General features: G+C 25.3%; 12 protein-coding genes across 12 annotated transcripts, besides 1 other annotated feature; 7 read left to right on the forward strand and 5 right to left on the reverse strand.

Annotated features, from left to right (window-relative positions):
- Positions 1 to 83: 83 nt before the first annotated feature.
- EHI_107230 (protein kinase domain containing protein) lies at positions 84 to 6,084 on the reverse strand (the record flags this gene model as incomplete). Its single annotated transcript, XM_647682.1, has 2 exons — positions 84 to 5,473; positions 5,586 to 6,084. The coding sequence occupies 2 exons, from the start codon at positions 6,082 to 6,084 to the stop codon at positions 84 to 86; spliced, it is 5,889 nt and encodes a 1,962-aa protein (XP_652774.1).
- A 464-nt stretch (positions 6,085 to 6,548) lies between these two features.
- EHI_107240 (uncharacterized protein) lies at positions 6,549 to 6,950 on the forward strand (the record flags this gene model as incomplete). Its single annotated transcript, XM_647683.1, has 1 exon — positions 6,549 to 6,950. One exon carries the CDS (start codon positions 6,549 to 6,551, stop codon positions 6,948 to 6,950), a length of 402 nt encoding a protein of 133 aa, XP_652775.1.
- Positions 6,951 to 7,129: 179 nt separating this feature from the next.
- EHI_107250 (small GTPase Rab11B) lies at positions 7,130 to 7,836 on the reverse strand. The gene has a single exon (XM_647684.2). The coding sequence runs from the start codon at positions 7,830 to 7,832 to the stop codon at positions 7,197 to 7,199; it is 636 nt and encodes a 211-aa protein (XP_652776.1). The 5' UTR covers positions 7,833 to 7,836; the 3' UTR covers positions 7,130 to 7,196.
- A 316-nt stretch (positions 7,837 to 8,152) lies between these two features.
- On the reverse strand, positions 8,153 to 9,110 carry EHI_107260 (protein phosphatase, putative; the record flags this gene model as incomplete). The annotated part of the gene is made up of 2 exons (XM_647685.1): positions 8,153 to 8,404; positions 8,478 to 9,110. 2 exons carry the CDS (start codon positions 9,108 to 9,110, stop codon positions 8,153 to 8,155), a joined length of 885 nt encoding a protein of 294 aa, XP_652777.1.
- A 390-nt stretch (positions 9,111 to 9,500) lies between these two features.
- On the forward strand, positions 9,501 to 10,181 carry EHI_107270 (uncharacterized protein; the record flags this gene model as incomplete). The annotated part of the gene is made up of 1 exon (XM_647686.2): positions 9,501 to 10,181. Exon 1 carries the CDS (start codon positions 9,519 to 9,521, stop codon positions 10,179 to 10,181), a length of 663 nt encoding a protein of 220 aa, XP_652778.1. The 5' UTR covers positions 9,501 to 9,518.
- Positions 10,182 to 10,408: 227 nt separating this feature from the next.
- EHI_107280 (vacuolar proton ATPase subunit, putative) lies at positions 10,409 to 13,024 on the forward strand (the record flags this gene model as incomplete). The annotated part of the gene is made up of 1 exon (XM_647687.1): positions 10,409 to 13,024. The coding sequence occupies one exon, from the start codon at positions 10,409 to 10,411 to the stop codon at positions 13,022 to 13,024; it is 2,616 nt and encodes an 871-aa protein (XP_652779.1).
- Positions 13,025 to 13,293: 269 nt separating this feature from the next.
- EHI_107290 (actin, putative) lies at positions 13,294 to 14,980 on the reverse strand. The gene has a single exon (XM_651646.2). The coding sequence runs from the start codon at positions 14,942 to 14,944 to the stop codon at positions 13,814 to 13,816; it is 1,131 nt and encodes a 376-aa protein (XP_656738.1). The 5' UTR covers positions 14,945 to 14,980; the 3' UTR covers positions 13,294 to 13,813.
- Positions 13,590 to 13,718: a repeat region.
- A 505-nt stretch (positions 14,981 to 15,485) lies between the features above and the next one.
- On the forward strand, positions 15,486 to 16,376 carry EHI_107300 (uncharacterized protein; the record flags this gene model as incomplete). Its single annotated transcript, XM_647689.1, has 1 exon — positions 15,486 to 16,376. The coding sequence occupies one exon, from the start codon at positions 15,486 to 15,488 to the stop codon at positions 16,374 to 16,376; it is 891 nt and encodes a 296-aa protein (XP_652781.1).
- Positions 16,377 to 17,201: 825 nt separating this feature from the next.
- Positions 17,202 to 17,540, forward strand: EHI_107310 (uncharacterized protein; the record flags this gene model as incomplete). The annotated part of the gene is made up of 1 exon (XM_647690.1): positions 17,202 to 17,540. The coding sequence occupies one exon, from the start codon at positions 17,202 to 17,204 to the stop codon at positions 17,538 to 17,540; it is 339 nt and encodes a 112-aa protein (XP_652782.1).
- A 213-nt stretch (positions 17,541 to 17,753) lies between these two features.
- On the reverse strand, positions 17,754 to 20,354 carry EHI_107320 (phosphatidylinositol-glycan biosynthesis class O protein, putative; the record flags this gene model as incomplete). The annotated part of the gene is made up of 1 exon (XM_647691.1): positions 17,754 to 20,354. The coding sequence occupies one exon, from the start codon at positions 20,352 to 20,354 to the stop codon at positions 17,754 to 17,756; it is 2,601 nt and encodes an 866-aa protein (XP_652783.1).
- Positions 20,355 to 20,680: 326 nt separating this feature from the next.
- Positions 20,681 to 21,550, forward strand: EHI_107330 (uncharacterized protein; the record flags this gene model as incomplete). The annotated part of the gene is made up of 1 exon (XM_647692.1): positions 20,681 to 21,550. The coding sequence occupies one exon, from the start codon at positions 20,681 to 20,683 to the stop codon at positions 21,548 to 21,550; it is 870 nt and encodes a 289-aa protein (XP_652784.1).
- Positions 21,551 to 22,528: 978 nt separating this feature from the next.
- Positions 22,529 to 23,148, forward strand: EHI_107340 (uncharacterized protein; the record flags this gene model as incomplete). Its single annotated transcript, XM_001913638.1, has 1 exon — positions 22,529 to 23,148. A coding segment is annotated over one exon (620 nt), but the record flags the coding sequence as incomplete, so codon positions are not given.

A 23,148-nucleotide genomic window follows, 5' to 3' on the forward strand; every position in this document is an offset into this window, starting at 1 on the left:
TCAAAAATTGTTTCTTTTATAATTTAAATAACGTACTTAATTAGTGTTTTAATAAGAAATGACGTTGAATTAATTTTTTTTTATTACATTTGCTTGTAAATTTTGGTTAATTTGACTACTAATGCAGCAAACGAAGGTCTTGCTTTAGCTACTTTCCAACAGTCAGCAATAATACTGTCAAACTCTGGATATGGAGATGGTGGTATTTCTAAAAGATTTCCGCTCAAAATAAATGAACGAACTTCTTCCATAAAATGAAACTGAGGAAATGGAGCTGATAGAGTAGATAATTCCCATAAAATCATTCCATATGAATATACATCACTTTCTAATTCAAATGTTGATGTTTCAATTACTTCTGGTGCTAACCAGTATAAACACTCTACACAATGACATGACTTAAAGTTTTCTGCAAATGTTGGAATACTTTGTCCAAAATCAGTAATAGCAACTTGGGTTATTTTACCTTCTTTGTTGATTTTTAATATAACATTTGGTGATTTTAAATCTCTATGAACTACTGGACATTTTTGACTAGTAAATACTGTCATTCCTTTAGCAATAGAAATAGCTATTTGAATTCTTTCTTTCCATGGAATATTATGATTCTTTGAAATATATTGGAATAATGAACCTCCATTAAAATATTCCATTACAATACTTAATGGATTTAAACAATATCCATAAATTTTGGCTATATACGGACTTTCTGGGAATGTAAGAAATTCACATTCTCTAAGAAAATCTTCTACTCGATCAATATAATATGATACATAATCGTCTCCATTCATTAACATTCCTGTTAAATCAATTTCCATTTCTTTTACTACAACATTTTCATTAAAACCTTTTACTTTACATAAATTAATTTGTGATGAACTTCCATGTGTAATTGTTGATAATATTTCAATATCCTCTTTTTTTATTGGTTCTTTCTTCATTTCTAATATATTAACTAAAACATCCCAACAATTTAAAGCAAAGGCTATGCAATGATCTCCAAATGTATCTGCAAATAATCCACAGTGTAATGTTTCATCAATTTCATCCATAGAAATACAATAACAATTATCAACGCTCACTAATTTTGTAAGGCAATGTGGACATAAAACATCACAAGTTGATACAATTTGAGGAAAATATTTCATTGTTATATCAAGTAATATTTTAATTTCTTGCCAAATATCTTTAGTTCTGAGGAATGAATTAACACCACTAACAATTATTTTTAGTCTAAATGATATTCTTAATTTGTCAAGATCCCATTCTACTAATAATTGATAATGTGATTCTTCTATAGCAATATTACATAATATTCCACCTCTCCATCCTCTAATAACTGCATATTTAACTGATAATAATGAGTATAACATCATACAAAATTGAATTGGAAGACAATTATATCTATAACACCTTCCAATTTCAACTTCATCTTTTTTGCATTCTTCCCATAATTGATCTTCCATATTTGGTGATAGTCCATAATAATTTAAAATCATTACTTTTGGTAATGTTTGCTTTTTATCTGTAACTTCTATTCTTGAACCTCTTGGAGACCTACTAAATGGAGAGCCTGATGTTGGACTAAGTGATTCTATTGGTAATTGAAGTCTTGGTGTTCTTCCATGTTTTTTAAAGGAAGAAGATTTTTTAAGAGGGATAGTAGTCAGTGAATTTGTAGAATTATTAAATGGTAATCTTGTTGATTGACTTAAAATGGTTTCATTAGTACTTTTAGACATTGATTGAGAAGTATATTTAGTCATTAAATTAGGATTATTAACACATCTATTAAGTTGTTCATATTCATCAGCTAATCCAATACGTTCAAAGAAAGATTTTCTTAATACAAAAATAATTTGAAAGTATTCTAATAAAATTAAAATATATTCTTGTTGTTCTAATGTTAAATGAGGTAATTCTGCATTTAAAAAGAAGTCAGGAAGTTGAATTCCAATAGAAGTTTCATTTTTTGATAAAACTTGATAAATAATTTCAGGTAGTTGATAAGACAATAAAATAAAATGATTTTTGTGAGGTCTTTTATTTAAGATATGAATTGTATAATTTGATAATTTAGTTGAATATGTTTCTGGATATAAGAAAATTTGGTTTAATGATTGTAATGTATCAATAATTGATTTACATTGACTATTATTAATAAATAACGATTCCATAAGCATTTTAAGATAATCCATTTCTAATATACCAGGAATTGTATCAATATATTTAAGTTCATCAATAACTTTATTTGTTAATGGAGAAATATTTATTTTACATTGTTCAGTAGCATTTTTAATAACTTTTAAGAAATCCTTTATTTGTTTATCTTTTCCATTAATATCAAAATAAGTGAATGATACTTTAAGTTCTGGATATGTTGTTTTTAAATTTTCTTGAATTGAATCATCTTGTTTTAATAATGTTTCTTCATTTACTCTAACACTAACGCAAATTATTGGTTGTTTTAATCTAATAAAAGAAAAGAAGCTTAATAATCTAGAGAATGGAACAGCATTTGTTTTTGCTTTTGTAACTCGTTTACAGATAACAAAAACTGAATTTTTTAATATTAAAAATGGATTTTCTTCAATAACTTCGCAAGGAATATCACTCACAATAATATTTTTTTCTAAAAGAAATGATCTACCATCAATTTCTTTTCCACTTTTCTTTGCTAAAAGAGATAAAATTTCACTTTTAGAAATATCTCCAGTTAAAAATACTTGAAACTCTTCATCATTTACTTTTTTTATTAATTTCTCTTTAATTACTCTGTTAGGAAACCTATCTTTCATTACGCTTGGAATAGAAACTATATCGTCAATAAGTAAATTAGTTAAACAAACTAGTCTAGTAAACATAATTGATATTTGGGGAATTGGATTTTTTTTAAGATTTAATTGTTTTAGTTGGGTCATTGTAAAGAAAGAAGGATGAAGATTACTAATTTCATTCATAGATAAATCAAGACGTTCTAAATTAGTTAATTTAGATATTGAAAGTGGTAGATGTTCAATAAAACATTTATTTAAAACTAGTTCAACTAATGACTTTGGTAATGATAAAGCAAAGTCTCCTTGTTCTAATCCATGTGTTTCACTTATATCAAGATAAGTTAATTGTAAATTTGAAATAGAAGAAGAAAAGAAATTTGATCTTAATGATAGTCTTTGAATAGAACTTGGGAAACTAACAGAAGATAGTCTTTGTAAATCATTATTACTAATATCCAAATTAATAATATTTAATGTTGTAATAGATTTTGGAATAGAAGAAAGATTATTATTTGCAACATTTAATAATGTTAATAATGTTAATTTAGAAACAATATCATTTAATATAATTAATTTATTTTGACTAAGATTTAATTCAATAAGTCCTGTTAATTTACCAATTTCAGTTGGAAAATCATTTATTTTATTATTTGATAAATCTAATTTTGTTATTCCATTTAATACTGGAAATGAAGGATGAATTGGAAAGAAAAATAAATTCATTTCTTGTAAATTCAAATCTCCAGTACGACAATTTTGAAGTAATTTAGCAACTGTTTGTGGATTATATGTTTGAACTTGACAAAAGATTTCATTACAAAAATGAACTTTTATACATTGAAGAGGAATAACTTCTAATGTACTTTCATAAAATTCATTTTTAAAATCATTTAAATGTGATTGAATATAACTTTGTAATGAAGACATATCATTTTGATTAAAATCTTTAAAGACTCTTGAATTATAATGATAAAAAATGAAATGAAGTAATGATTCGTTAAATTCAAATTGTGTTGGATAAGTTTTATATAATAAGAATAAACAAACAAAAAAGAAACAAAAACTATTTCTTTGTATTTCAAAATCAAAGTGTAATGAAGAAAATTCACAATGAATCATTTCTATAAATCCATTAAAAGTTCTAAAATAAGGATCTAATATAATTTCAATAAATCCTGAAAATAATCCAACTTCATTTTCTTTTAAATTTTTTGGAATTAATAATACACCTTTACTTCTATTTAATAAAGAAATAATTTCTTCACATATTAATAAAAAATGTGTTACAAATGTATTTACTTTACCAATTTTTTCAATAAATATTCTATAATTTAAAGAATCTTTATTATTTGATAAATTATTTAATATGTCATTAAATGTTTTGTCAAATGTTTCTAAATCACTAATATTAACTTCAACACATTTAATTTTTTCATCATTTATTATATCAATAGTTATTTCATTTTTTAAATTTTTTATAAATGGAATTGTTAATCTATATAAATTTGCTCCTGTATTAATAATATGATAACAAATATAAACTTCTCTATTTTTTTCTGAACATTTAATATTTGTTTCTATCAATGGTGCATTAATTGGTAATTTATCATTATTTTCATTTATTTTAAATGTTTCCCAATGATATCGCTTTATTCTATTTTTCCAATCAGTAGTATTATTAACTGGATATTTTAAATTACTATTAACAAAGATACAATGTATTCCTTCATTAATAACTTCATCTATAACTTTACCAATAATTTTGAATATATTATCATATGAAAAAAATGTAAGAATACTATAGTTTGTTGTTATAATTCTCATTGCATATTCTATTGAATGTCCTTCAACTTCAATCATTTTTTTTTCGATAATATTATTTAATGGACATTGAGAAAACCTTCCAAGTATTGCTTTTCTTTGAACATCAAGATTTACTGATGGAATAAAAATAATTCTATAATTTGTTATTGCTAATTTTCCTGGAATTGTAACTTCTTGACATGTTAGTGGTTCATTAAGAACAGATAATGGACATCTAACATTATCAAAAATACATTTTGTTATTTCACCAATATATGAATCTTCTGAATCAAATAAAAATAATGGTTCATATTTATGTTTTGTATATAATGATGGAATTAATGAATAAATTGGTTCTTCAAATGAATATTCTGGTGAAAAACAATCGAAGAAAAATTTTGCACAATAATTCCCTTCTTCATTTCCATATACTTCTTTTATGTCAATAATTAATTCAATAATTTCTTGAAAAATTAATTGTTCTTCTATATCAAGGTATTGTTTTAAAACCATTTTAATTTCTTTTTCTTTATATCCTTTTTTTGTTGGTAATGCATTAGGTCCAGTAGCGTCATATGAATTTGTTGTTTCGTCTGAACTTTTTGTATGTTCTGAAGAACATGAATAACATTGAATACCTCTATTTGATGTTGAACTTATTTCACTACCAATAGAAGATGAAGAATTTATAAGACTTAGTAATTCAATAATTAATTTATCACAAAAGAATGATTGAGGTAATGATAAGAAAAAATATTTTAGTAATATAATTACTATAAACGGATTAGCTTCTTGATAAAGATTAATTGAATTTCCATTTTTATATCGATGTAATAAATTAAAAACATATTTAATATCAGCAGTATCAAAATATGTTAAAGAAGTTAAATGTTCTAATTTATTATTATCAAAATAAAACTAATTAAATAATTAAAATGAACAGAATTAAAATGACAATAAATATTAAATAAAAAGAAGTAAAAAAGGAAAATAAAATTAACAAACTAAAAATGTTTGGAATCATTCGTAATTGTGAAATATAATGAATTACACGTTGTGATTCAAAAATACTAAGTTTATTATTTATAAAATTTTGATAATTAAATTGTAAAATTGTTTTTGGATTATTTGATGTTGATAATAATTGTTTTAAAGCTGGTATATTTTGAACAAAATTTAATGAATATATGTCTTCATTATCCCATTGATCAATAGAACGTTGATAAAGAGTATTTAATATTAATGTATCTCTTAAATATTTAATTGAATTATCAACAATATTTGGAATTCCTTTAAATGTTTTTGGATTTAATGAACTTTCAGTAATTCTTGGTGAATCATATTTATCTTCTGAATATGAAGAATAAAATGTTGATGTTCCTTTAGGTGTATTTGGTTGTGTAAAAGATAAAGGTATTTCATTTTTCTTTCCTTTACTTTTAATTTCTTGTGAAGAAAGAACATTATTATTCTTCTTTCGATGTTTAGTAGAATCTTTTTCCATAAAATGAACTATAAAAAGTGGTTTATTTTCTAGTTATTCTATTTAACTTTTCTCTTTTTTTGTCAATTTAAATAGTTTATAAAATATTATTCTTTCTTATTTTTTATAGTTCTTTTTTATTTTTTTAGTTCGATTCAATTTACATATCTCATGATTAGAATTTGTTACATTTGAATATCAGCAAAACAAGAAAAAAATAAACTTTTATAAATACAAAAAAAAATGCACAAGAAAGAGAAATAAATTTAATAAGATATTTTAAAAAGCAACGATAAAACGATGATAATGTTTTATGCAATAGAATAACTGTTGATTATCTCAAAAAAAAAAAAAGAAAGAAATATAAGAAGATAGAAGTAAAAATAATATCAGAAAAATAAAAATGCAGAAAGAAAAAAAAAATCAAAGAAGAATTATAGAAAGAATAAAAAAACTAAAATATTAAACCTAGTTTATTATATTATATGCAAAACCAACAAGTGGAAGATAGACTTTTAAGTAATGCTGAATTAATGTCATTACTTAATCATAAAGTCAAAAAAAATATTGATTTAACAAGTTTTGAATATTTTGTATATCGAGAACATGAAACACAAACTGCAAGACCATTATACCACAAACGTAGGTTATTAAAACTTGCTGAATATCTTAAACAATTTAATTTTACACCACAAGAAAAAATTGTTATTGTAAATTATCCACCAACAAGTCTTGTTGAATTTTATTCAGTTGTACCAAATCCATCACAATTTAGTGATGAAGAAGCAAATAAATTTATGAAAGATATAGAAGAAATAATGCAAATGGAGTTATTACCTGACCAACCAAAGAAAGTATTAAATCAAAAAGAAGCAAGTGATGAATAAAAAATGATTTATAAAACATATTCATTTAAATTGATTAATAAATTTTTTGTTAGTTAATTCTTTCGATTAATTTTATTTTACATATGAAAGTAATAATAAAATATAATACATATTCTTCTATTTATACATTCTATTGAACTAATAATAAATTATTTATTTATTAAAAATAAAAATTAAATAAAGAACGTTGAAAATAAAATTAAAACAACGGAAATAATTCCCAATTTCCTGTTCCTTCTTTTTATTTTAACAACATTTCTTTTCTTCTGGTTTATTATTTTGACTTCCAAGATCAATAGGTTCAGTTGCTGGTTTAATTTCATTAGTATTACTTTGTTCTCCATCAACAGATTTACTTGAATCATCATAAATCTTTTTTAATAATGTCATAAAAGCTTCTTCAACATTACTTCCATCTAAAGCTGATGTTTCAAAAAAGAATGCATTATTTTTTTTAGCTAATTCTTCACCTTCAGAAGTTTGTACTTCTCTTGTTTGACTTAAATCACATTTATTACCAATAACCATTTGAACTACTTTTTTATCTGCATTTTCATGAAGCTCAGCAAGCCATTTCTCAACTGATTCAAATGATGTCTTTTTAGTAATATCATAAACAACTAATGCTCCTAAAGCTCCTCTATAATAAGCATTAGTAATAGCACGATATCTTTCTTGTCCAGCAGTATCCCAAATTTGAGCTCTAATATTTTTATCACAATAATTAATAGATCGTGTAGCAAATTCTACTCCTATAGTTGATCGTTTATCAGGATCAAATTCATTTCTTGTAAACCTTAAAAGTAAATTGGATTTTCCAACTCCACTCTCTCCAACTAATACTATTTTATAAAGGAAATCATATTCTTCTGATCCGCTCATTCTTTCACCTTTAATAGTTTTATTAGTTCCTTTTTTTAAATAATTTTAGCTCTTCTATTTTTTTTTTTTTTCAATTAAAAAAAAAAATTTAATAAAACAAAAATTTCTTAAAAAAAAAAGAAGAAAACTACCATAAAAAAATAAAACTGAAAATTTTTAGAAAAATCTCAATTTAAAAAGCCTATTTTAAGGTGATATAAATATAGAACAATACGTTCATTCTCATCAGACTAAAAGAAGAACAAAAAATGAAATTCATTTGGTTGGTTGTAATTTATTCCAAGAACTTCTTTTTAAGGGAAAAGTTAATTAGATACAAACTAACACCAATTCAGAAATATTATAACAGCCGTAACATTATCTTTAGATCCTCTTGCTATTGCTTCTTGAATTAAATTTCTTGCAACTTCTTGAGGATTTTTTCCTTGTTGTTTTTGTGTACAAACGTACTCCATAACATCATCATATGACATTTTTTCAAATACGCCATCACATGCCAATACAATAATTTTGTCATCGCTTGTTAATTCATAAATATTAATATAAGGTTCAGGAATAACAACTCCTTTACCCTAAAGCTTAAGTATTTCATTACATCAATTAAGTATTTAAATTATATATATTGTTACTAAATTAAATACAAACTTTATAGGTTTTATCTCCTAATGATCGAGAAACAACCATAGAACCATATACCCTACCATTAAAAACTATTCCTCCTTTAGATTTCATACGTTGTTTTTCTGATTCATCTTTTGCTGTATGTTTATATGTTAATACTTCAACTTCATTTGAATAACGACATTTAATAACAAGACATTCACTATCACCTACATTCGCTACAACTAAATACCTTCCTTGTATTAATGCAGTAACTGACGTACATCCACTATTATCTTTAATATGATAATTACATAATAACCAATCCATTCTATAATATGCATTTACCATACAATTTTCATAATATCCATTAACAAAGTCAGGATCTTCTAATATTTCTTCATGCATAAGTTCAGCACAAAATTTTGATGCTTCTAATCCATTATGTCCATCAAATAATCCATAATATTCACACCCCATTTTTTTATTTTTTTTCATTGGTACTAATTGTTGGGCATTAGGAATAATTCTGAATGTATCTTCATTTGCTGGACGTACACCAATATCAGATGCTCCTCCAGCGATAGTTTTTAATTTTTTCTTTTCTTTGAATGAATATTTTTTATATTGTTTTGCTTCTTTATCTAAAGGGTCTATTTGTTCTGTTGATATATTCATTTTGTAATTAAATACAGTTCAACTTTTTTCTTTCTTTCAAAAAAAATTCCTTCTGTTTCTATTTTTTATTAGAAATATAATTTTCATTTTTTTTTTGTTTTTTTGTCTTTCATTTTTCTATGACAAAAAGAATGACGCACTTCTTAAATTTTTGGTTTGAAAAAGACAGGATAGTTTTGAACTAATCTTTTTATTTAGTTTCAAGTTCTTTCCAATATTCTAATTTCGTTGAGTTTGGTAAAAATTTTGAAAGTTTGAAAAACTCAAGAATATTTTAAAAATGAATTTATATAATAGTTTTATTTAATAGTTTATATTACTATTTATAAAAATGAGTTGAGGAAGAAATAAAAGTGAAAAAAATAATCTCTAAAAATTCAGATTAATTTTGTTTAAGCCAGAAACGATATGGAAGATTCAAATAGTGATAAAGTTAAACCACCACCAGAAGATTCTGATGAGCCACCATTACTCAATAAAGGAAGAAAACCATTTTTCTTATCAAAACGAAAGTCCAAATCATTTGAGTCACAAATTCAAGGGACTTTGTTAAGATTACTGATATCAATGGGATATAATATCGTTTTAAAAAAACCAAAAATGGCAAAGAAATCATTACCTTTTCTTACGGTTGTATCACTTCAACGTGGAAATACTTTCATTAATTTTAAAATGGACTTGGAAAGTAGATGCAAATTACTTGAATCTGAAAAAGAAAATGATGGAAGATATACACATAATCAACTCATGAAATATACTCAAAGAAACAGGATTGCTCTTACTTGTAATCAATTAATGGAGTTATTAAAGAAAGACGGATTTCAAATTAAAACAAAAAGATCAAAAGAGAGTATTGAGACAGTTCAACTAATTAAATTTACTCAACTTTGGAATGACCATTTAGGGATAATGCTTGATTCTATTGCCATACAAACTATTGGTGAAGATATGATTTCATTTGTATCAGAAACTTTTCAACAAACAGCCCGTGAACAAATTATGTTTGGGAAAGAATTTTATTATGGGTATGAATTTCTTGATGATTCTCGTAAAACTTGTTCTCATAATTAACAATTTTTTTATTTCTTATTTTTAATGATATTTTTATGTTTGTATTATTTTTTGTTATTTATTCAAAGAATTAATCATTTTTAATGGTAAATTACGTTATATAAAGCATAAAAAAAATGAGGAATTGAAAGAAGAAACAAAACGTCTTAAAAAACGATAGAAAATGAATAATCAATGAACTTAAAAAAGGAACTAAAAATTAAATAGAAAGATTTATTGAATAAAGTATGGGAGAAATGTTTAGAGGGAAAGATATGTCATTAGGGCAACTTATTGTTCCATCAAATATTGCCATTGAGACTATTGAAAGAATTGGAAAATTAGGAATAATTCAATTTATAGATCTTAATGATAATTTAGCAAGTTTTGATAGAAGATTTATAAATGAAATTAAAAGATGTGAAGAAATAGAACGAATTATTCGAATATTTGAAGAAACTATTTCATTTGAAGAAAGTAGAGATGGTTTTAATAAAATATTTAAAAGAAATAGTTTAGCTGTAGATCTATTGCCAATTGCAACAGCTGATGCTCAACAATCTGAATTAAGTTCTGAACAATTAATATTAAAAATAAGAACATTTGATAATGACCTCAAACAATTAACTTCTGATGTGGCTGCAGCTGAGCGTGCAGTTAGTGGAATTCATGAAGCTATTTCATTATCTGAACATATTAATGAATTAATTGGTCAAGATATTGACCAAACAACTGCACAAACATTGAAGTATCTTATTGGGACTATAGATACATCTAAATGGGAAGCATTAAGAATGGTTATTTGGAGAGTATCTCGTGGGTTTGTTGTTACAAGATCAGCACCAATTGATAATAGAAAAACAGGATTTGTTGTATTTATACAAGGAGATGAAGTATTAAATAAATTAAATCAAATATGTTTAACATCTTCAGCTAGAATTTTTGATTCAATGCCAATTGATGTTATTGAACGAATAAATTATGTTAATGAAAAAAGACAAGAATTAAATGAATTAACAGAAGTATTGAATGGAGCATTAGAAGCTAAAAGACAATGCCTTCGTTTAATTGCTAGTGACATTAATATTTGGAATGAAGTTATTGAAAGAGAACGTCAAGTTTATTTTACTCTTAATATGTTTTATGTTGATGAAGGACATTCTCATTTATGTGGAGAAGGATGGTTTCCAACAGACCAATTTAGTGAAATTAATAGAGCATTAGAAGAAATAGAAGGACCAGTTAAACCATTATTTGGAGTTATTCAACCACATCCAAATGCTATTCCACCAACATACATTCCAACTACTTCATTCAGTCAATGTTCACAAGATCTTTGTGATTCTTATAGTATTCCAAAGTATGGAGAAGTTAACCCAGGATTTCTATATATTATTACATTTCCATTTTTATTTGGAGTAATGTTTGGAGATATAGGACATGGTATTATTGTTTTTTTATTTGCTCTTCTAATGATTATATTCCAAAAGAAAATTGAACTTACAAAAAGAAATGAAATATTTGATATGTTATTTGGAGCACGGTGGATGATTTTATTAATGGGATTATTTTCTATTTATTGTGGTGCTTTATATAATGAATTTTTTGGAATTGCTATTGACTTATTTGGAACATCCTGGAATAAAGAAAATGGATTATTTTATGAACGAAGTAATCCAAATTATGTTTATCCATTTGGTGTTGATCCAATATGGAAATCATCTAATAATGAATTATATTTTTACAATTCATTAAAAATGAAAATGTCAATTCTTATTGGAGTAACACACATGACAATAGGAATTTGGATTTCATTGATAAATCATATTCATTATAAGAATTTAATAAATGTAGTATTTCAATTTCTTCCAGAAATAATATTTATGAGTTGTACATTTGGATATCTTTGCTTTTTAATTCTTATTAAATGGATGTTCTTTATTGAAGATGCACCAATGATCACAAATGTCTTTTTAGAAATGTTCCAAAATTTTGGAATAGTAACAGAACCAAATCATATGTTTTGGGGACAAAGTTTTATTGAACCAATATTATTTATATTTACAGTATTGTCAGTTATTGCAATGATGGTTCCAAAACCAATTCTTCTCTATGTATTAAAAAAGAAAGATCAAAAAAGAAGTGAAAATGGACAAGGTCAAGATAATTATTATCAACCATTTAATCAAGAAAATAATGATTTTATTACTGAAGATATAAGACAAGAAAATAATGACATTCCATATCTTCCAAATGAAAATGATGGATATATTGTAGCAAATAATAATATTGAAGAAATGCAAGAACAATTTGAAAATGAAGATAGAGTAAGTTTATTAGGAAATGAAAATAAGTCAATTAAAAAAGAGAATTTATTATCAGAAGAATCAAAAATTTCAAAAATTCTTAAATTAATTAAGAAAAAAAATCCAAATTATACATTTGATGAAAAAGAATGGATTAGAGTAAAATATGACCCAGATGATGAAAATGGTAATAATTTATTAGAAATTATTATTTTTAATACTATTCATGCAGTTGAATTTATTCTTGGATGTATCTCTAATACTGCTTCTTATCTTCGTTTATGGGCATTGTCATTAGCTCATGCTCAATTAGGTTCTGTTTTCTTAGAATATGTATTTTATACTCTTCTTGAATTTAACAACTTCTTCTTAACATTTGTTGGATTTGCTTTATTTGCATTAATTACTCTAGGTATTCTTATTGGAATGGAATCACTTTCTGCATTCCTTCATACATTAAGGCTTCATTGGGTAGAATTCCAAAACAAGTTTTATCTTGGTGATGGTATTAAATTTGTTCCTTTCAAATTGTCTACAAATAAAAAATTATTTAATTAAAACTAATTTACTTCTTATCTATTTGTTAACTTCAATTTATGATTTTAGTATGAAGGGAGATTTATGATATTCTATTGAATTATTATTATTTTATTACTTTTATTGATTCATTCTATTTTTGTACCAACATATTAAACAAATATCTTCCAATTCTTTCTACTAAAAGTATCGTTTGCTCAAAATCACTCATCTGTTACTTCTCAAATTACTTATTTAAAGCTAAGAATCTCATTTATTTCATTCATTACAGTATTACATTAATGGGAGTAGGATTATCTAAATTACCACCTGAACCTCAAAAGAAAAATGAAAAACTTGAAACATTAAATAAAGACGTTGACACACCAGTCCCTCATGAAGAAGAGAAGAACTTATTGTCTAAACAACCAAAAAGTAAGTCTATGCAAATTTTAAGAAAAAGCTCTAGAGAACTTCATAAACTAACTTATGGATTAGCATCTTCCTTATCAGAAGTAAGGAAAAATGAGGGAAATATTAGTGTGTTTTATTAATCAACAAATAATTTATGTTTTTATTCTAACTTCTAAATTAATTTCTTTTCAACTATCCACAATTGGATTTTATGAATATTGAGAAGTGTTTGCTTCAGTTTCTTCAATATGCTCTACTTCTCCAGTAGAGCTTTATTTCTAACAGATTCGCATTAGATGATTCGTTTTCTAATGTGCTGCCAACACTCTTTTCAATCAACAATATAACAAATATATGATTTAAAATTTTTATTAAAAAGATATTGAAAATAAAATAAGAAATTAAACTAAAAATGACTTAGAAGCATTTTCTGTGGACAATAGCTGGTCCAGATTCATCATATTCTTCCTTGGTAATCCACATGTTTTGGAATGTAGAAAGTGAGGCAAGAATTGATCCTCCAATCCAGACTGAGTATTTTCTTTCTGGTGGTGCAATAACCTTAATCTTCATTGTTGGTGGTGCTAATTGAATCATTTCCTTTTCAAGTCTGGTGTTAATACCTGGATACATTGATGTTCCTCCTGAAAGAACAATATTTCCATAAAGATCCTTTCTGATATCGACATCACATTTCATAATTGAATTGTAGGTAGTTTCATGAATACCATTGCATTCCATACCAAGGAATGATGGTTGAAAGAGGGCTTCTGGGCATCTGAATCTTTCATTTCCAACAGTAATAACTTGTCCATCTGGAAGTTCATAGCTCTTTTCAAGTTCACTGCTTGATGCAGCTTTTTGCATTTCTTCATTGAAATCTTCAGCAACATAGCAAAGTTTTTCTTTAATATCTCTGACAATTTCTCTTTCAGCAGTAGTGGTGAAAGCATATCCTCTTTCAGTTAAGATTTTCATGAGATAATCAGTAAGATCACGTCCTGCAAGATCAAGTCTAAGAATAGCATGTGGAAGTGAGAATCCTTCATAAATTGGGACAGTGTGTGAAACTCCATCACCTGAATCCATAACAATACCAGTAGTTCTACCTGAGGCATATAATGAAAGAACAGCTTGAATTCCAACATACATAGCTGGGGTGTTGAATGTTTCAAACATAATTTGAGTCATCTTTTCTCTGTTAGCTTTTGGATTCATTGGGGCTTCAGTTAAAAGAACTGGATGTTCTTCTGGTGCAACTCTAAGTTCATTATAGAAAGTATGATGCCAGATCTTTTCCATATCGTCCCAATTGTTAACAATACCGTGTTCAATTGGATATTTAAGTGTAAGAATACCTCTCTTTGATTGAGCTTCATCTCCAACATAAGCATCCTTTTGACCCATACCAGCCATAACTGAAACGTGTCTTGGTCTACCAACAATGGATGGGAATACAGCTCTTGGTGCATCATCACCAGCAAATCCGGCTTTACACATTCCTGATCCATTATCTACAACAAGTGCTTGAACTTCTTCGTCTCCCATATTTATTTAATGATAATTTATTTTAGTTTTTTTGTTTAAATATCAGTTCATTAGAGTTGAGAAAATAAACTTTTTAAAGTTCCTTACCGTTTCAATTTTAAGTTTTATCACTTCTATTATTTAGTTCAACTCCTCTAATTATTGTAAAACCTTAACTCCTTAAAAACAAAAATGTTACATTGAAAAACAATATTTAAATTTTGTTTTATTTTTAAATTATGCTATTAATAACAAAAAAATTAAATAATAACGTCTTCTAAAAATATAATTTGTCATAATATAATAATAGAAATATGAAATATTTTCTTCTAATAATACTAAAGTAAAATTTATAATAAAATTATTAGTGAAATAAATATAATTTTAGTTAAATTTACATTTTTATTGTTCCAAAAATAAATAATTGGAAAAGAGTTATTATTATTTTCTTAATTTAAAAATTCAACAATTTTATTTATTATTAGTTTCATTTATCATACGAAATTTAAAGGTGAAAGTTTAGTATTTAAACTAACTTTATATCTTTAAATAATAAGAAATTATGTTCATTCTTGGATTGTTATTCTTAGTTGGGTGTTTTGCTCAACACACTGTTTATTATTTTAAAGAGTCTGATATTGGACAAAAAGATAAAAGATTACGTACATCAACAGAATCAACAGATCCATCAGAGTATAATGTTAAATATGAGTTTGATACTGAAAGTAATCTTTTTGAAATACCATCAAGTGCATTTGATTTTGAAGGGAATGACCAAAGAATTTATTGTGACCCTGTAGAAGGACCAATTATTTTTAATTTTAATAATAGTAAATCATGTTATCTTACTATTCTTCCAGATGACGGAGAAAACTTTATTGGATACGATACTAATATTTCAATTAGAGTATCTCCTTCTGCTGCTTCTCATGGTGTTAATATCTACACTAATACTGAAAAATTCTTATCAAAACCAGTAACATTATTATATAAAGAAAAGTCTGATGATGAAGTTGCTACTGGTTCATTCTTCCTTGGAGGATGGTATGTTGATAATGGCAAAGATAATTTTAGACTACATTATTATAATATTTCAATTAACTTATACTATGAAAACGTTAATGAAACTTTCAATTTCGATAATTTCAGATCAAGTACTTTTGGGTATGACAATGGACCAATAGACTCACAAGACACTGGTTCATTTAAAATTACTAATATTTGCTTCTCAAACCCACCTAAATTTACTGAACCAACCAAAACTAATTTCAACAAGTATAAGTTCCCTCTTAATTTTGAAGACTCTTATAGTTGTGGTTCTGAAAATTATAAATTAACTATTCAAAGTGATGAAGTTTATATCCAAAGTGTTGAAAAAGACAATGACCCAGAAAATTCTACTTCATATGTTTTAGTTTCGTTGTTGTCTTTACTTCTTGCACTACTCTTCTAAATCACCTTTTTTTATTTTTTGTTTTTGAATAAATTTTGAAAATGAATTGATAAATCTCTACAATAAGAAATAAAAGAAAAAATATCTAAGTAATGTAATTAATGTACAAAATGAAAGTAATATAAATAGATTATTAAATAAATAGAAAATACAAGAAAAATTAAGAAACTTTAATCATAAATATCTAGAAAATATTCTTTTAGAGAGAAAATTACTTGATTTATTCTTGTGTTATTAAAACAAAAAGTAAAGAGAATTAAACGTTGACATTATCATAATAACAATAATAAGTATTATATAAATAAATGGTACATGTATTACTTATACAATAATGTTATTTTGATTGTTTAATATCAAACCAAATATACCAACAAATAATTCTTGTTATAAAGAAAGTGATAATGAAGAAAGTAACAATAAGCTCTCCAAAACTATGAAAAATTAAATACTAAAGTAAATATCATTATTTTATTATTTTTTTATTATTTTGTATAGTTATTTTTTTTTTTTGAGTAAATTATAAGAGGAGTTATTTTTTAATAAATTTTACTATATAAAAAACAAAATCTCATCTCGATCTTATGCAAATCAGATTATACCATTCATCTTGAAGTTATCAAAAAAAAACAAAAAATCTAAATTTATAAAAAGGAAACTAACAAAAGTTATAGTTATTGGAATAAATATGAAATGAAATTAATAAAAAATATTTAATTTCAGAGAAGTAAAGAACTAGTCAAAAAATGGTTTTGAGGATGACGAAACAGATCAAAGACTTATTAACTTATATATTAGATCTTGAAAATTGATAAACCAAAACACACTATGAGGTGCAATTATACTACTCAATGTAAAAAAGAAAATCACTGCTCTGTTGGTTCAAGAAAACCAGTTAAAATATTTAGCTTAGAAGAAAAAAGAGTTAATCAAAGACAAGCAATTAATAAACAAATAGTTTTATTAATTCTTCAGAGTTGTTATGAACTGTCTCAAGAATCTGATGTCACTGGAATTTGTCCAAATTCTCCAAGAGAAGTTAGTTCATATGAGATTGATGACTTAATTAGTCAAGTTGAACAGTTATTATCAGGAGACCAATCTCTTGATTGTATTTACCCTTATGTAAAGAATCTTGTTAGGTCTTATAAACAATATTATTGCTGATTTCACTGTAGACTTTATTATTTAATATTCGTACTTATCTTTTTTTTGTCTTTTTCTTAAACTTTGTAACAACAGATATAAATCCTATAGGTTTAAAAAGATAGGTTATATTTTGATGTATTACTAAATATTCCTAAAGATCTACAAATAATAACAAAAAGAAAAACAAAAATTAAAAGAATAACGAAATTAATATTCTTTGTTTTTTCAGGATTAATGTTCGCTTTTTGCTTCTCTTAGAATGAAATAAACAACAAAAACAATGACATCCACTACAACTGTTATTGCTGCATCAAAACATACTTTTGGTGTAAAGATTCTGAAGATTTCTAAATGCCCAGATACAAAATAAGTAAAAATCATAATAGAAAGGAGTTGATAACTAAAGAATAACATAACCAATATTGAGCTTCTAGTATAAAGAAGTGTTCCATTAACTTTTGATTGTGTAATTCCTGCAATAGCTAATACAACAATACCAGGGAAGAAGAATGTATTCAAAATAACCAAAAATCCATTTCCAAAGAATGAATAGAATGGTATTCCAATAAATCCAGCATTAAACTGAATATCACTAAATTGGAATGCATGTCCACTTAAGAAGAAGAAATGAATTCCAATAAACAAGAAGAAAGTGGTAATACTCTCTGAAAATTCATACTCTTTAAAAACATAAACAAAACCAATAAATAATAATAATATTGTTGATGAAGAGTATGGTAGTATAACTGTTGCTAATGGTATCAATGAATATAAATAGTGAATAACTGATAACCGTTGCTTATAACACATAACCAATGAAATAAGTGTTAACAAATAAATAGTATCTGGTAAGATAATTCCTAAAAATGAAGTTGGGTATGGTCTTATTAAATGATAAACTAATGCACATATTGAACTAATTGAAATGTTTATAGAATGTGTAATTAAGTATAAGACAATTGGTAGTAGTAATAAGGATATTACATGGAATGAGAATAATTTAATACAAGAACTTAAAATAATAAGAAGAAAATGATAACACAATATCTTAATACTTCCTTGTTTACGTTGAGATAATGCAAAGAAAAACATAATTATTGAAATCCATTCTGCAACATAAAATGATGTATATTCTTCTTCTTTAATGTATGAATCAGTGTATTGTCCAAATCCATAAATAAAACAAAGAATAATATTAACAATAATGTCAAAAGTTACAGTTGTTGTGATTCTAGTTCCAGAAAGAATAAATGTATTGAATTGACTTGCAAAATTCGATATGAAAGAAAGACCTCCTAAAAGACTTGTAAAAAATACATATTGATCAATTTTACTCATACCTATGTCATATATCCTTCTTAAAAATAAAGCTGGAACCATTCCTAAAATGAATCCATGAATAATTTTTAATGTAGTAAAATGGAATTGTGGATATCCAAAAACAAAGAGTAAACCACACACTAATGAAACAATCATTACTATAATACCAGCTAACATATAATTGAATTTGAATGTTGATTTATGTTCTACATATTGTTTATGTATTTCATGACTTATTCGTTCATGTTCATTCATTAATTCTAATAACTTTTCTTGGTTTTCAAACCATTGAATTTCTTCTTTTTGAACTTTTTGAATTTCTTCTTCTATTTCACTTATCCATGTTTCTCGTATTATCCCTTCTTTTTCTTTTAAATATCGTATTATTTGATTCGTTGTGATGTTTAATGCATTCACATATCTTTGAATATCTTCAAGTTTCTCTTCTCTTCCTAATATAATATCTCGAATCGGTGTTCCAATGTTACTGTATGGTATAGGAATACCCATTCCAATTGCTATCGTTGGTACAATATCAATTTGTGTTATCTTCTCTACTTCTTTTCTTCCTCCTTTTCGACTTTTCCTATTATCATAAACAAACATCCCTGCATCTAATTCTTGTAGTGTTGATCCTCCATGATTCCCTTCTTCTGTTACTCCATGATCACCAAATACTAATGCTAATGTATCTTCAGGTAATGAATATAATGATCGATTAAGAATATTATTAATTTCAATTAATTTTTTCTTCATTGATGGATGGTTAGCAACATAATAATGACCAGTATGATCAATTCCAAGAAAATGAGATATCATTACATCATAATCACTTTCATTTTGATGACGTTGTAATGCTTTATCACATATATTATCAACACTATCTAAGTCTGCTATGTCAAGAGATGGACCAGTTGAAACGTCATTAAATTGAGTAGGATATAAATCAATCCATAATGAATCTCCTTCAAAAACTGTTCTTAGTCCATTCTCTTTAAATTGGTGTATTAATGAATCTTCAACAATAGCAGGGTTATTGAACATGGTAGATATTTCAATAAAGGCTGGAACACCTCCTGTTGTCATTGCCTTAACACGTTGTGCAGTTGTAGTTGGTGGGTCAGGAATGAAATGATATTTTGAAGAACGAGAAGGATATTGATTTTCTAAAGAATTAAAAACACCCATATTATTATGGTAGAATCTAAAGTTATTAGGGTCAGTGATATTCTCAAACAAAGGAGGATAGTCAGTAGAAAAAGCAAAATCAAATCTAAGAGCATCAACAAGATACAAAGCTGTTTTCTTAAATAAAGGAGTTGTCCAACATAATTCAGGAGGATGAGACTGTGCATAAAGTGTATTTGTCATTAAGGGATCATTACATTGACTTTTCTTTTGTGATTGAATCGATGTGATTAAAAACCCAGTTCCATAAAGATAAATCGCAGATAGTTGAAGAATAATAACAAAAATAATGAAATATATGTATTCTCTTTGTAAGAGGATCATTTTATATTTTAAGTTGGTGATGTTTTTTTTGTGAAGTATAACAAAAGATATTTCAAATTCTTCTCTTCTCTAACTAAATTATAATATAATAAATACTATAATCAAAATTTCAATTGGTTGTTTTTTTTCTATTGAGTTACCATTTATTCTTGCTCTTAAATTAGGTTGTATCTAATATATAAACAAAAAAAACACTTTAAGACTATAAGAAAAGAAGAAATAAAAAAAAGCACAAAAAAATATATAAAATTCAAAAAACAAAAAAAGTTTTATTTTAAAATTTTGTCATAAAAACCCTAAAATTAAAAAAAAAGATAAATAGGAAAATGAAGAGAAGAGCACGTAATGCAATGGAAGAAGAAGAATTAGAAGAAAATACATTTGTTCCTGTAGAAACAGATGAAGGAGATGATGCAATGGAAGAAATTAATGTAGACATCTTTTTAGAAAATCAAAGTGAAAATGATTATTTAGAAATTAAGAATTTCTTATTACACAGTCCTTTAAAGTACACTGGAATTAATTTGAGGACATTGACTGATATTTTAATCAAAACAGAAATAGGGTCAGTTATTAAGAATAGTGATAATGATACTTATGGTCTTGCTATTCCAGTAGATTTTGAGTCATTAAAAGTTGATGGAATTTATGATGATTTTTGTAAATACACTATTAATGCATTCAAACAATATAACCAAGAAAAACTTGATTTTGTTCAGAAAGTATTAAGTGGTGAAGCAGGAAGAAGAATGTTAATTGTTAATGAGAGAATGGTAAATTGTCCATCTGACTTAAATTCATTATTACATAATACCATTTATGAAGAAATTGGTATTTATGATACTGAACATCACATCACTCAACCAGTTAATTATTATGTCATTGCTGCATCATGTGTTAAAGGTCTTGATGATGATGATGGAAATAATGATGATGAAGAACAGACAGTAATAAGAAGAAAAAAGAAAATTCATGTTTCTGATGAATTAGAATATTTATTAATGGAAAATCAAATCTATTCAAAATTTGCAGAAGCTGGTGTTGTTGTTTCCGTATCTTCTAAGGATAGATGGACTTTACCAGGAAAGGTAAAAGATTTTATTTCTATTATGATTATTAATTCAAAACAAATTAGTAATATTCTCAAAGAAATTACTGATGCCTTTGGCACTTCAAAATTCACTGAAGAGAAATAATAAGTACCACAATGAATGAGAGATGATTGCTTTTTATTGATGATTTTTATTCAATTAGTAATTTTTTTAATATTAAAATAACGTAGACTTTGTTATTCAAGAATTATAAAACGTAAATATTTTATTTTGAATTGAATAAACTATAAACATAAAAAATTCCTTTTTGTTTAAATGTAGTTCAATAACTTTTATTAAATAACTCAAGGGGATTATTACTTTAATGAAATAAATGATAATGTGTAAGATATAAACTATTATATTAACATAAAACTTAAAGCAAAAAACTGATACTTCATCTCATCTTATATATAACATTACAAACTCTCATTATAAACCAAAAAAAAATTAAATATTGTTTATTTATCAGTAATAAATAATTCATGGAATAATGAAAATATAACCCTTCTTAAACATACAATTATTATTAATGACATATTTTTCATTTTATAACTCAACCAAAAAAGGCTAAAAGAGGAAATTGTTTTAACCAAAGAAAAAAATATTGGTATAACAGCAAATAAAGCAAGTGCATATTAACTCCAATTAAAACTTAACAGTTTTTGTCTTTTTTTACATAAAAAAAAGATAAAAAACTATTTATAATAAATTTTAATGAGTGAGTAATTTGTTTTAATTTAATTCTAGATAAAAATGATTAATAAATAAATTACTTTATTGAGTTTTCTAATTTTTATAAACATTATTATAATAGGTTCATCTGTTTGAATCAATTTCTTTTAATCAGTTTAATATTCTTATACTTCAACGAAAAAACGTTAGCAACAATTATGAGTTGAATTAAAAGAATTTTTTATTAAAAATAGGAAAAATTACACTTAAAATAATAATTTGTATTGTGTTTAATAAATAACAAAAAAAAAGTTAAGAAAAGTGTGATTAATTAATTTTGAGAAAAGAAAAAGGTAGAAGGGAGAGGAAAAAGAAAGAAGAGAATAACTAAAAAAACAAAAGAAAGGAATGAAGATAGGAGTATATAATTTTAATGGGACAAGACAACAAGTTAAAGAATTTTTAAAGAGAGAGATGAATATAAGAATTGGAAAGATTAAAGAGATAGGGATGAATTATATATGTCAAGTAGAAAAGAAAGAAATGAATAAAGAAGGAAAGAAAAGAATAATCCGATATAAAGATATGGAGGTGAGAGTTGAAGTAATAGAAAACAAAGAAAAAAGGATAGAAGAGATAGGGAAAGAAATTTTAGAGAAATGGTATGATGGAAGGAAAGGAATAATAGACATGTCGAGACTCAAAGAGAAAATAGGGGAAATAGGAAGTAAAAGAGAAGTAGATGAAGTATTTATCAAAAGGATAATGAAAAGTATTAGTGATAAGAATTCAATGATTAAATATATATGTCTTTCAGGGAATAGAATAAAAAGTATACAAGTAATTAATAATATTAATAAAATATATCCAATAGTTAAAGGGATAGATATATCAAATAATGAAATAGAAAGAATAGAAGAAATTAATATAAGAATAGAAGAAATTGATTTAAGAAATAATCCAATTAAAGGAAGAATTATTGAAGAAGAAATACAAAAAATGATACCAAATATAACAATAATTAATGG

This window comes from Entamoeba histolytica, genomic scaffold (genome assembly GCF_000208925.1).
Source record: "Entamoeba histolytica HM-1:IMSS scf_1104750517911 genomic scaffold, whole genome shotgun sequence".
Lineage (NCBI taxonomy): Eukaryota > Evosea > Mastigamoebida > Endamoebidae > Entamoeba > Entamoeba histolytica.

Excerpts from the sequence above, each read along its gene's own strand:
- EHI_107290 (XM_651646.2), bottom strand. The coding sequence starts at position 14,944 with ATGGGAGACGAAGAAGTTCAAGCACTTGTTGTAGATAATGGATCAGGA.
- EHI_107250 (XM_647684.2), bottom strand. The coding sequence starts at position 7,832 with ATGAGCGGATCAGAAGAATATGATTTCCTTTATAAAATAGTATTAGTT.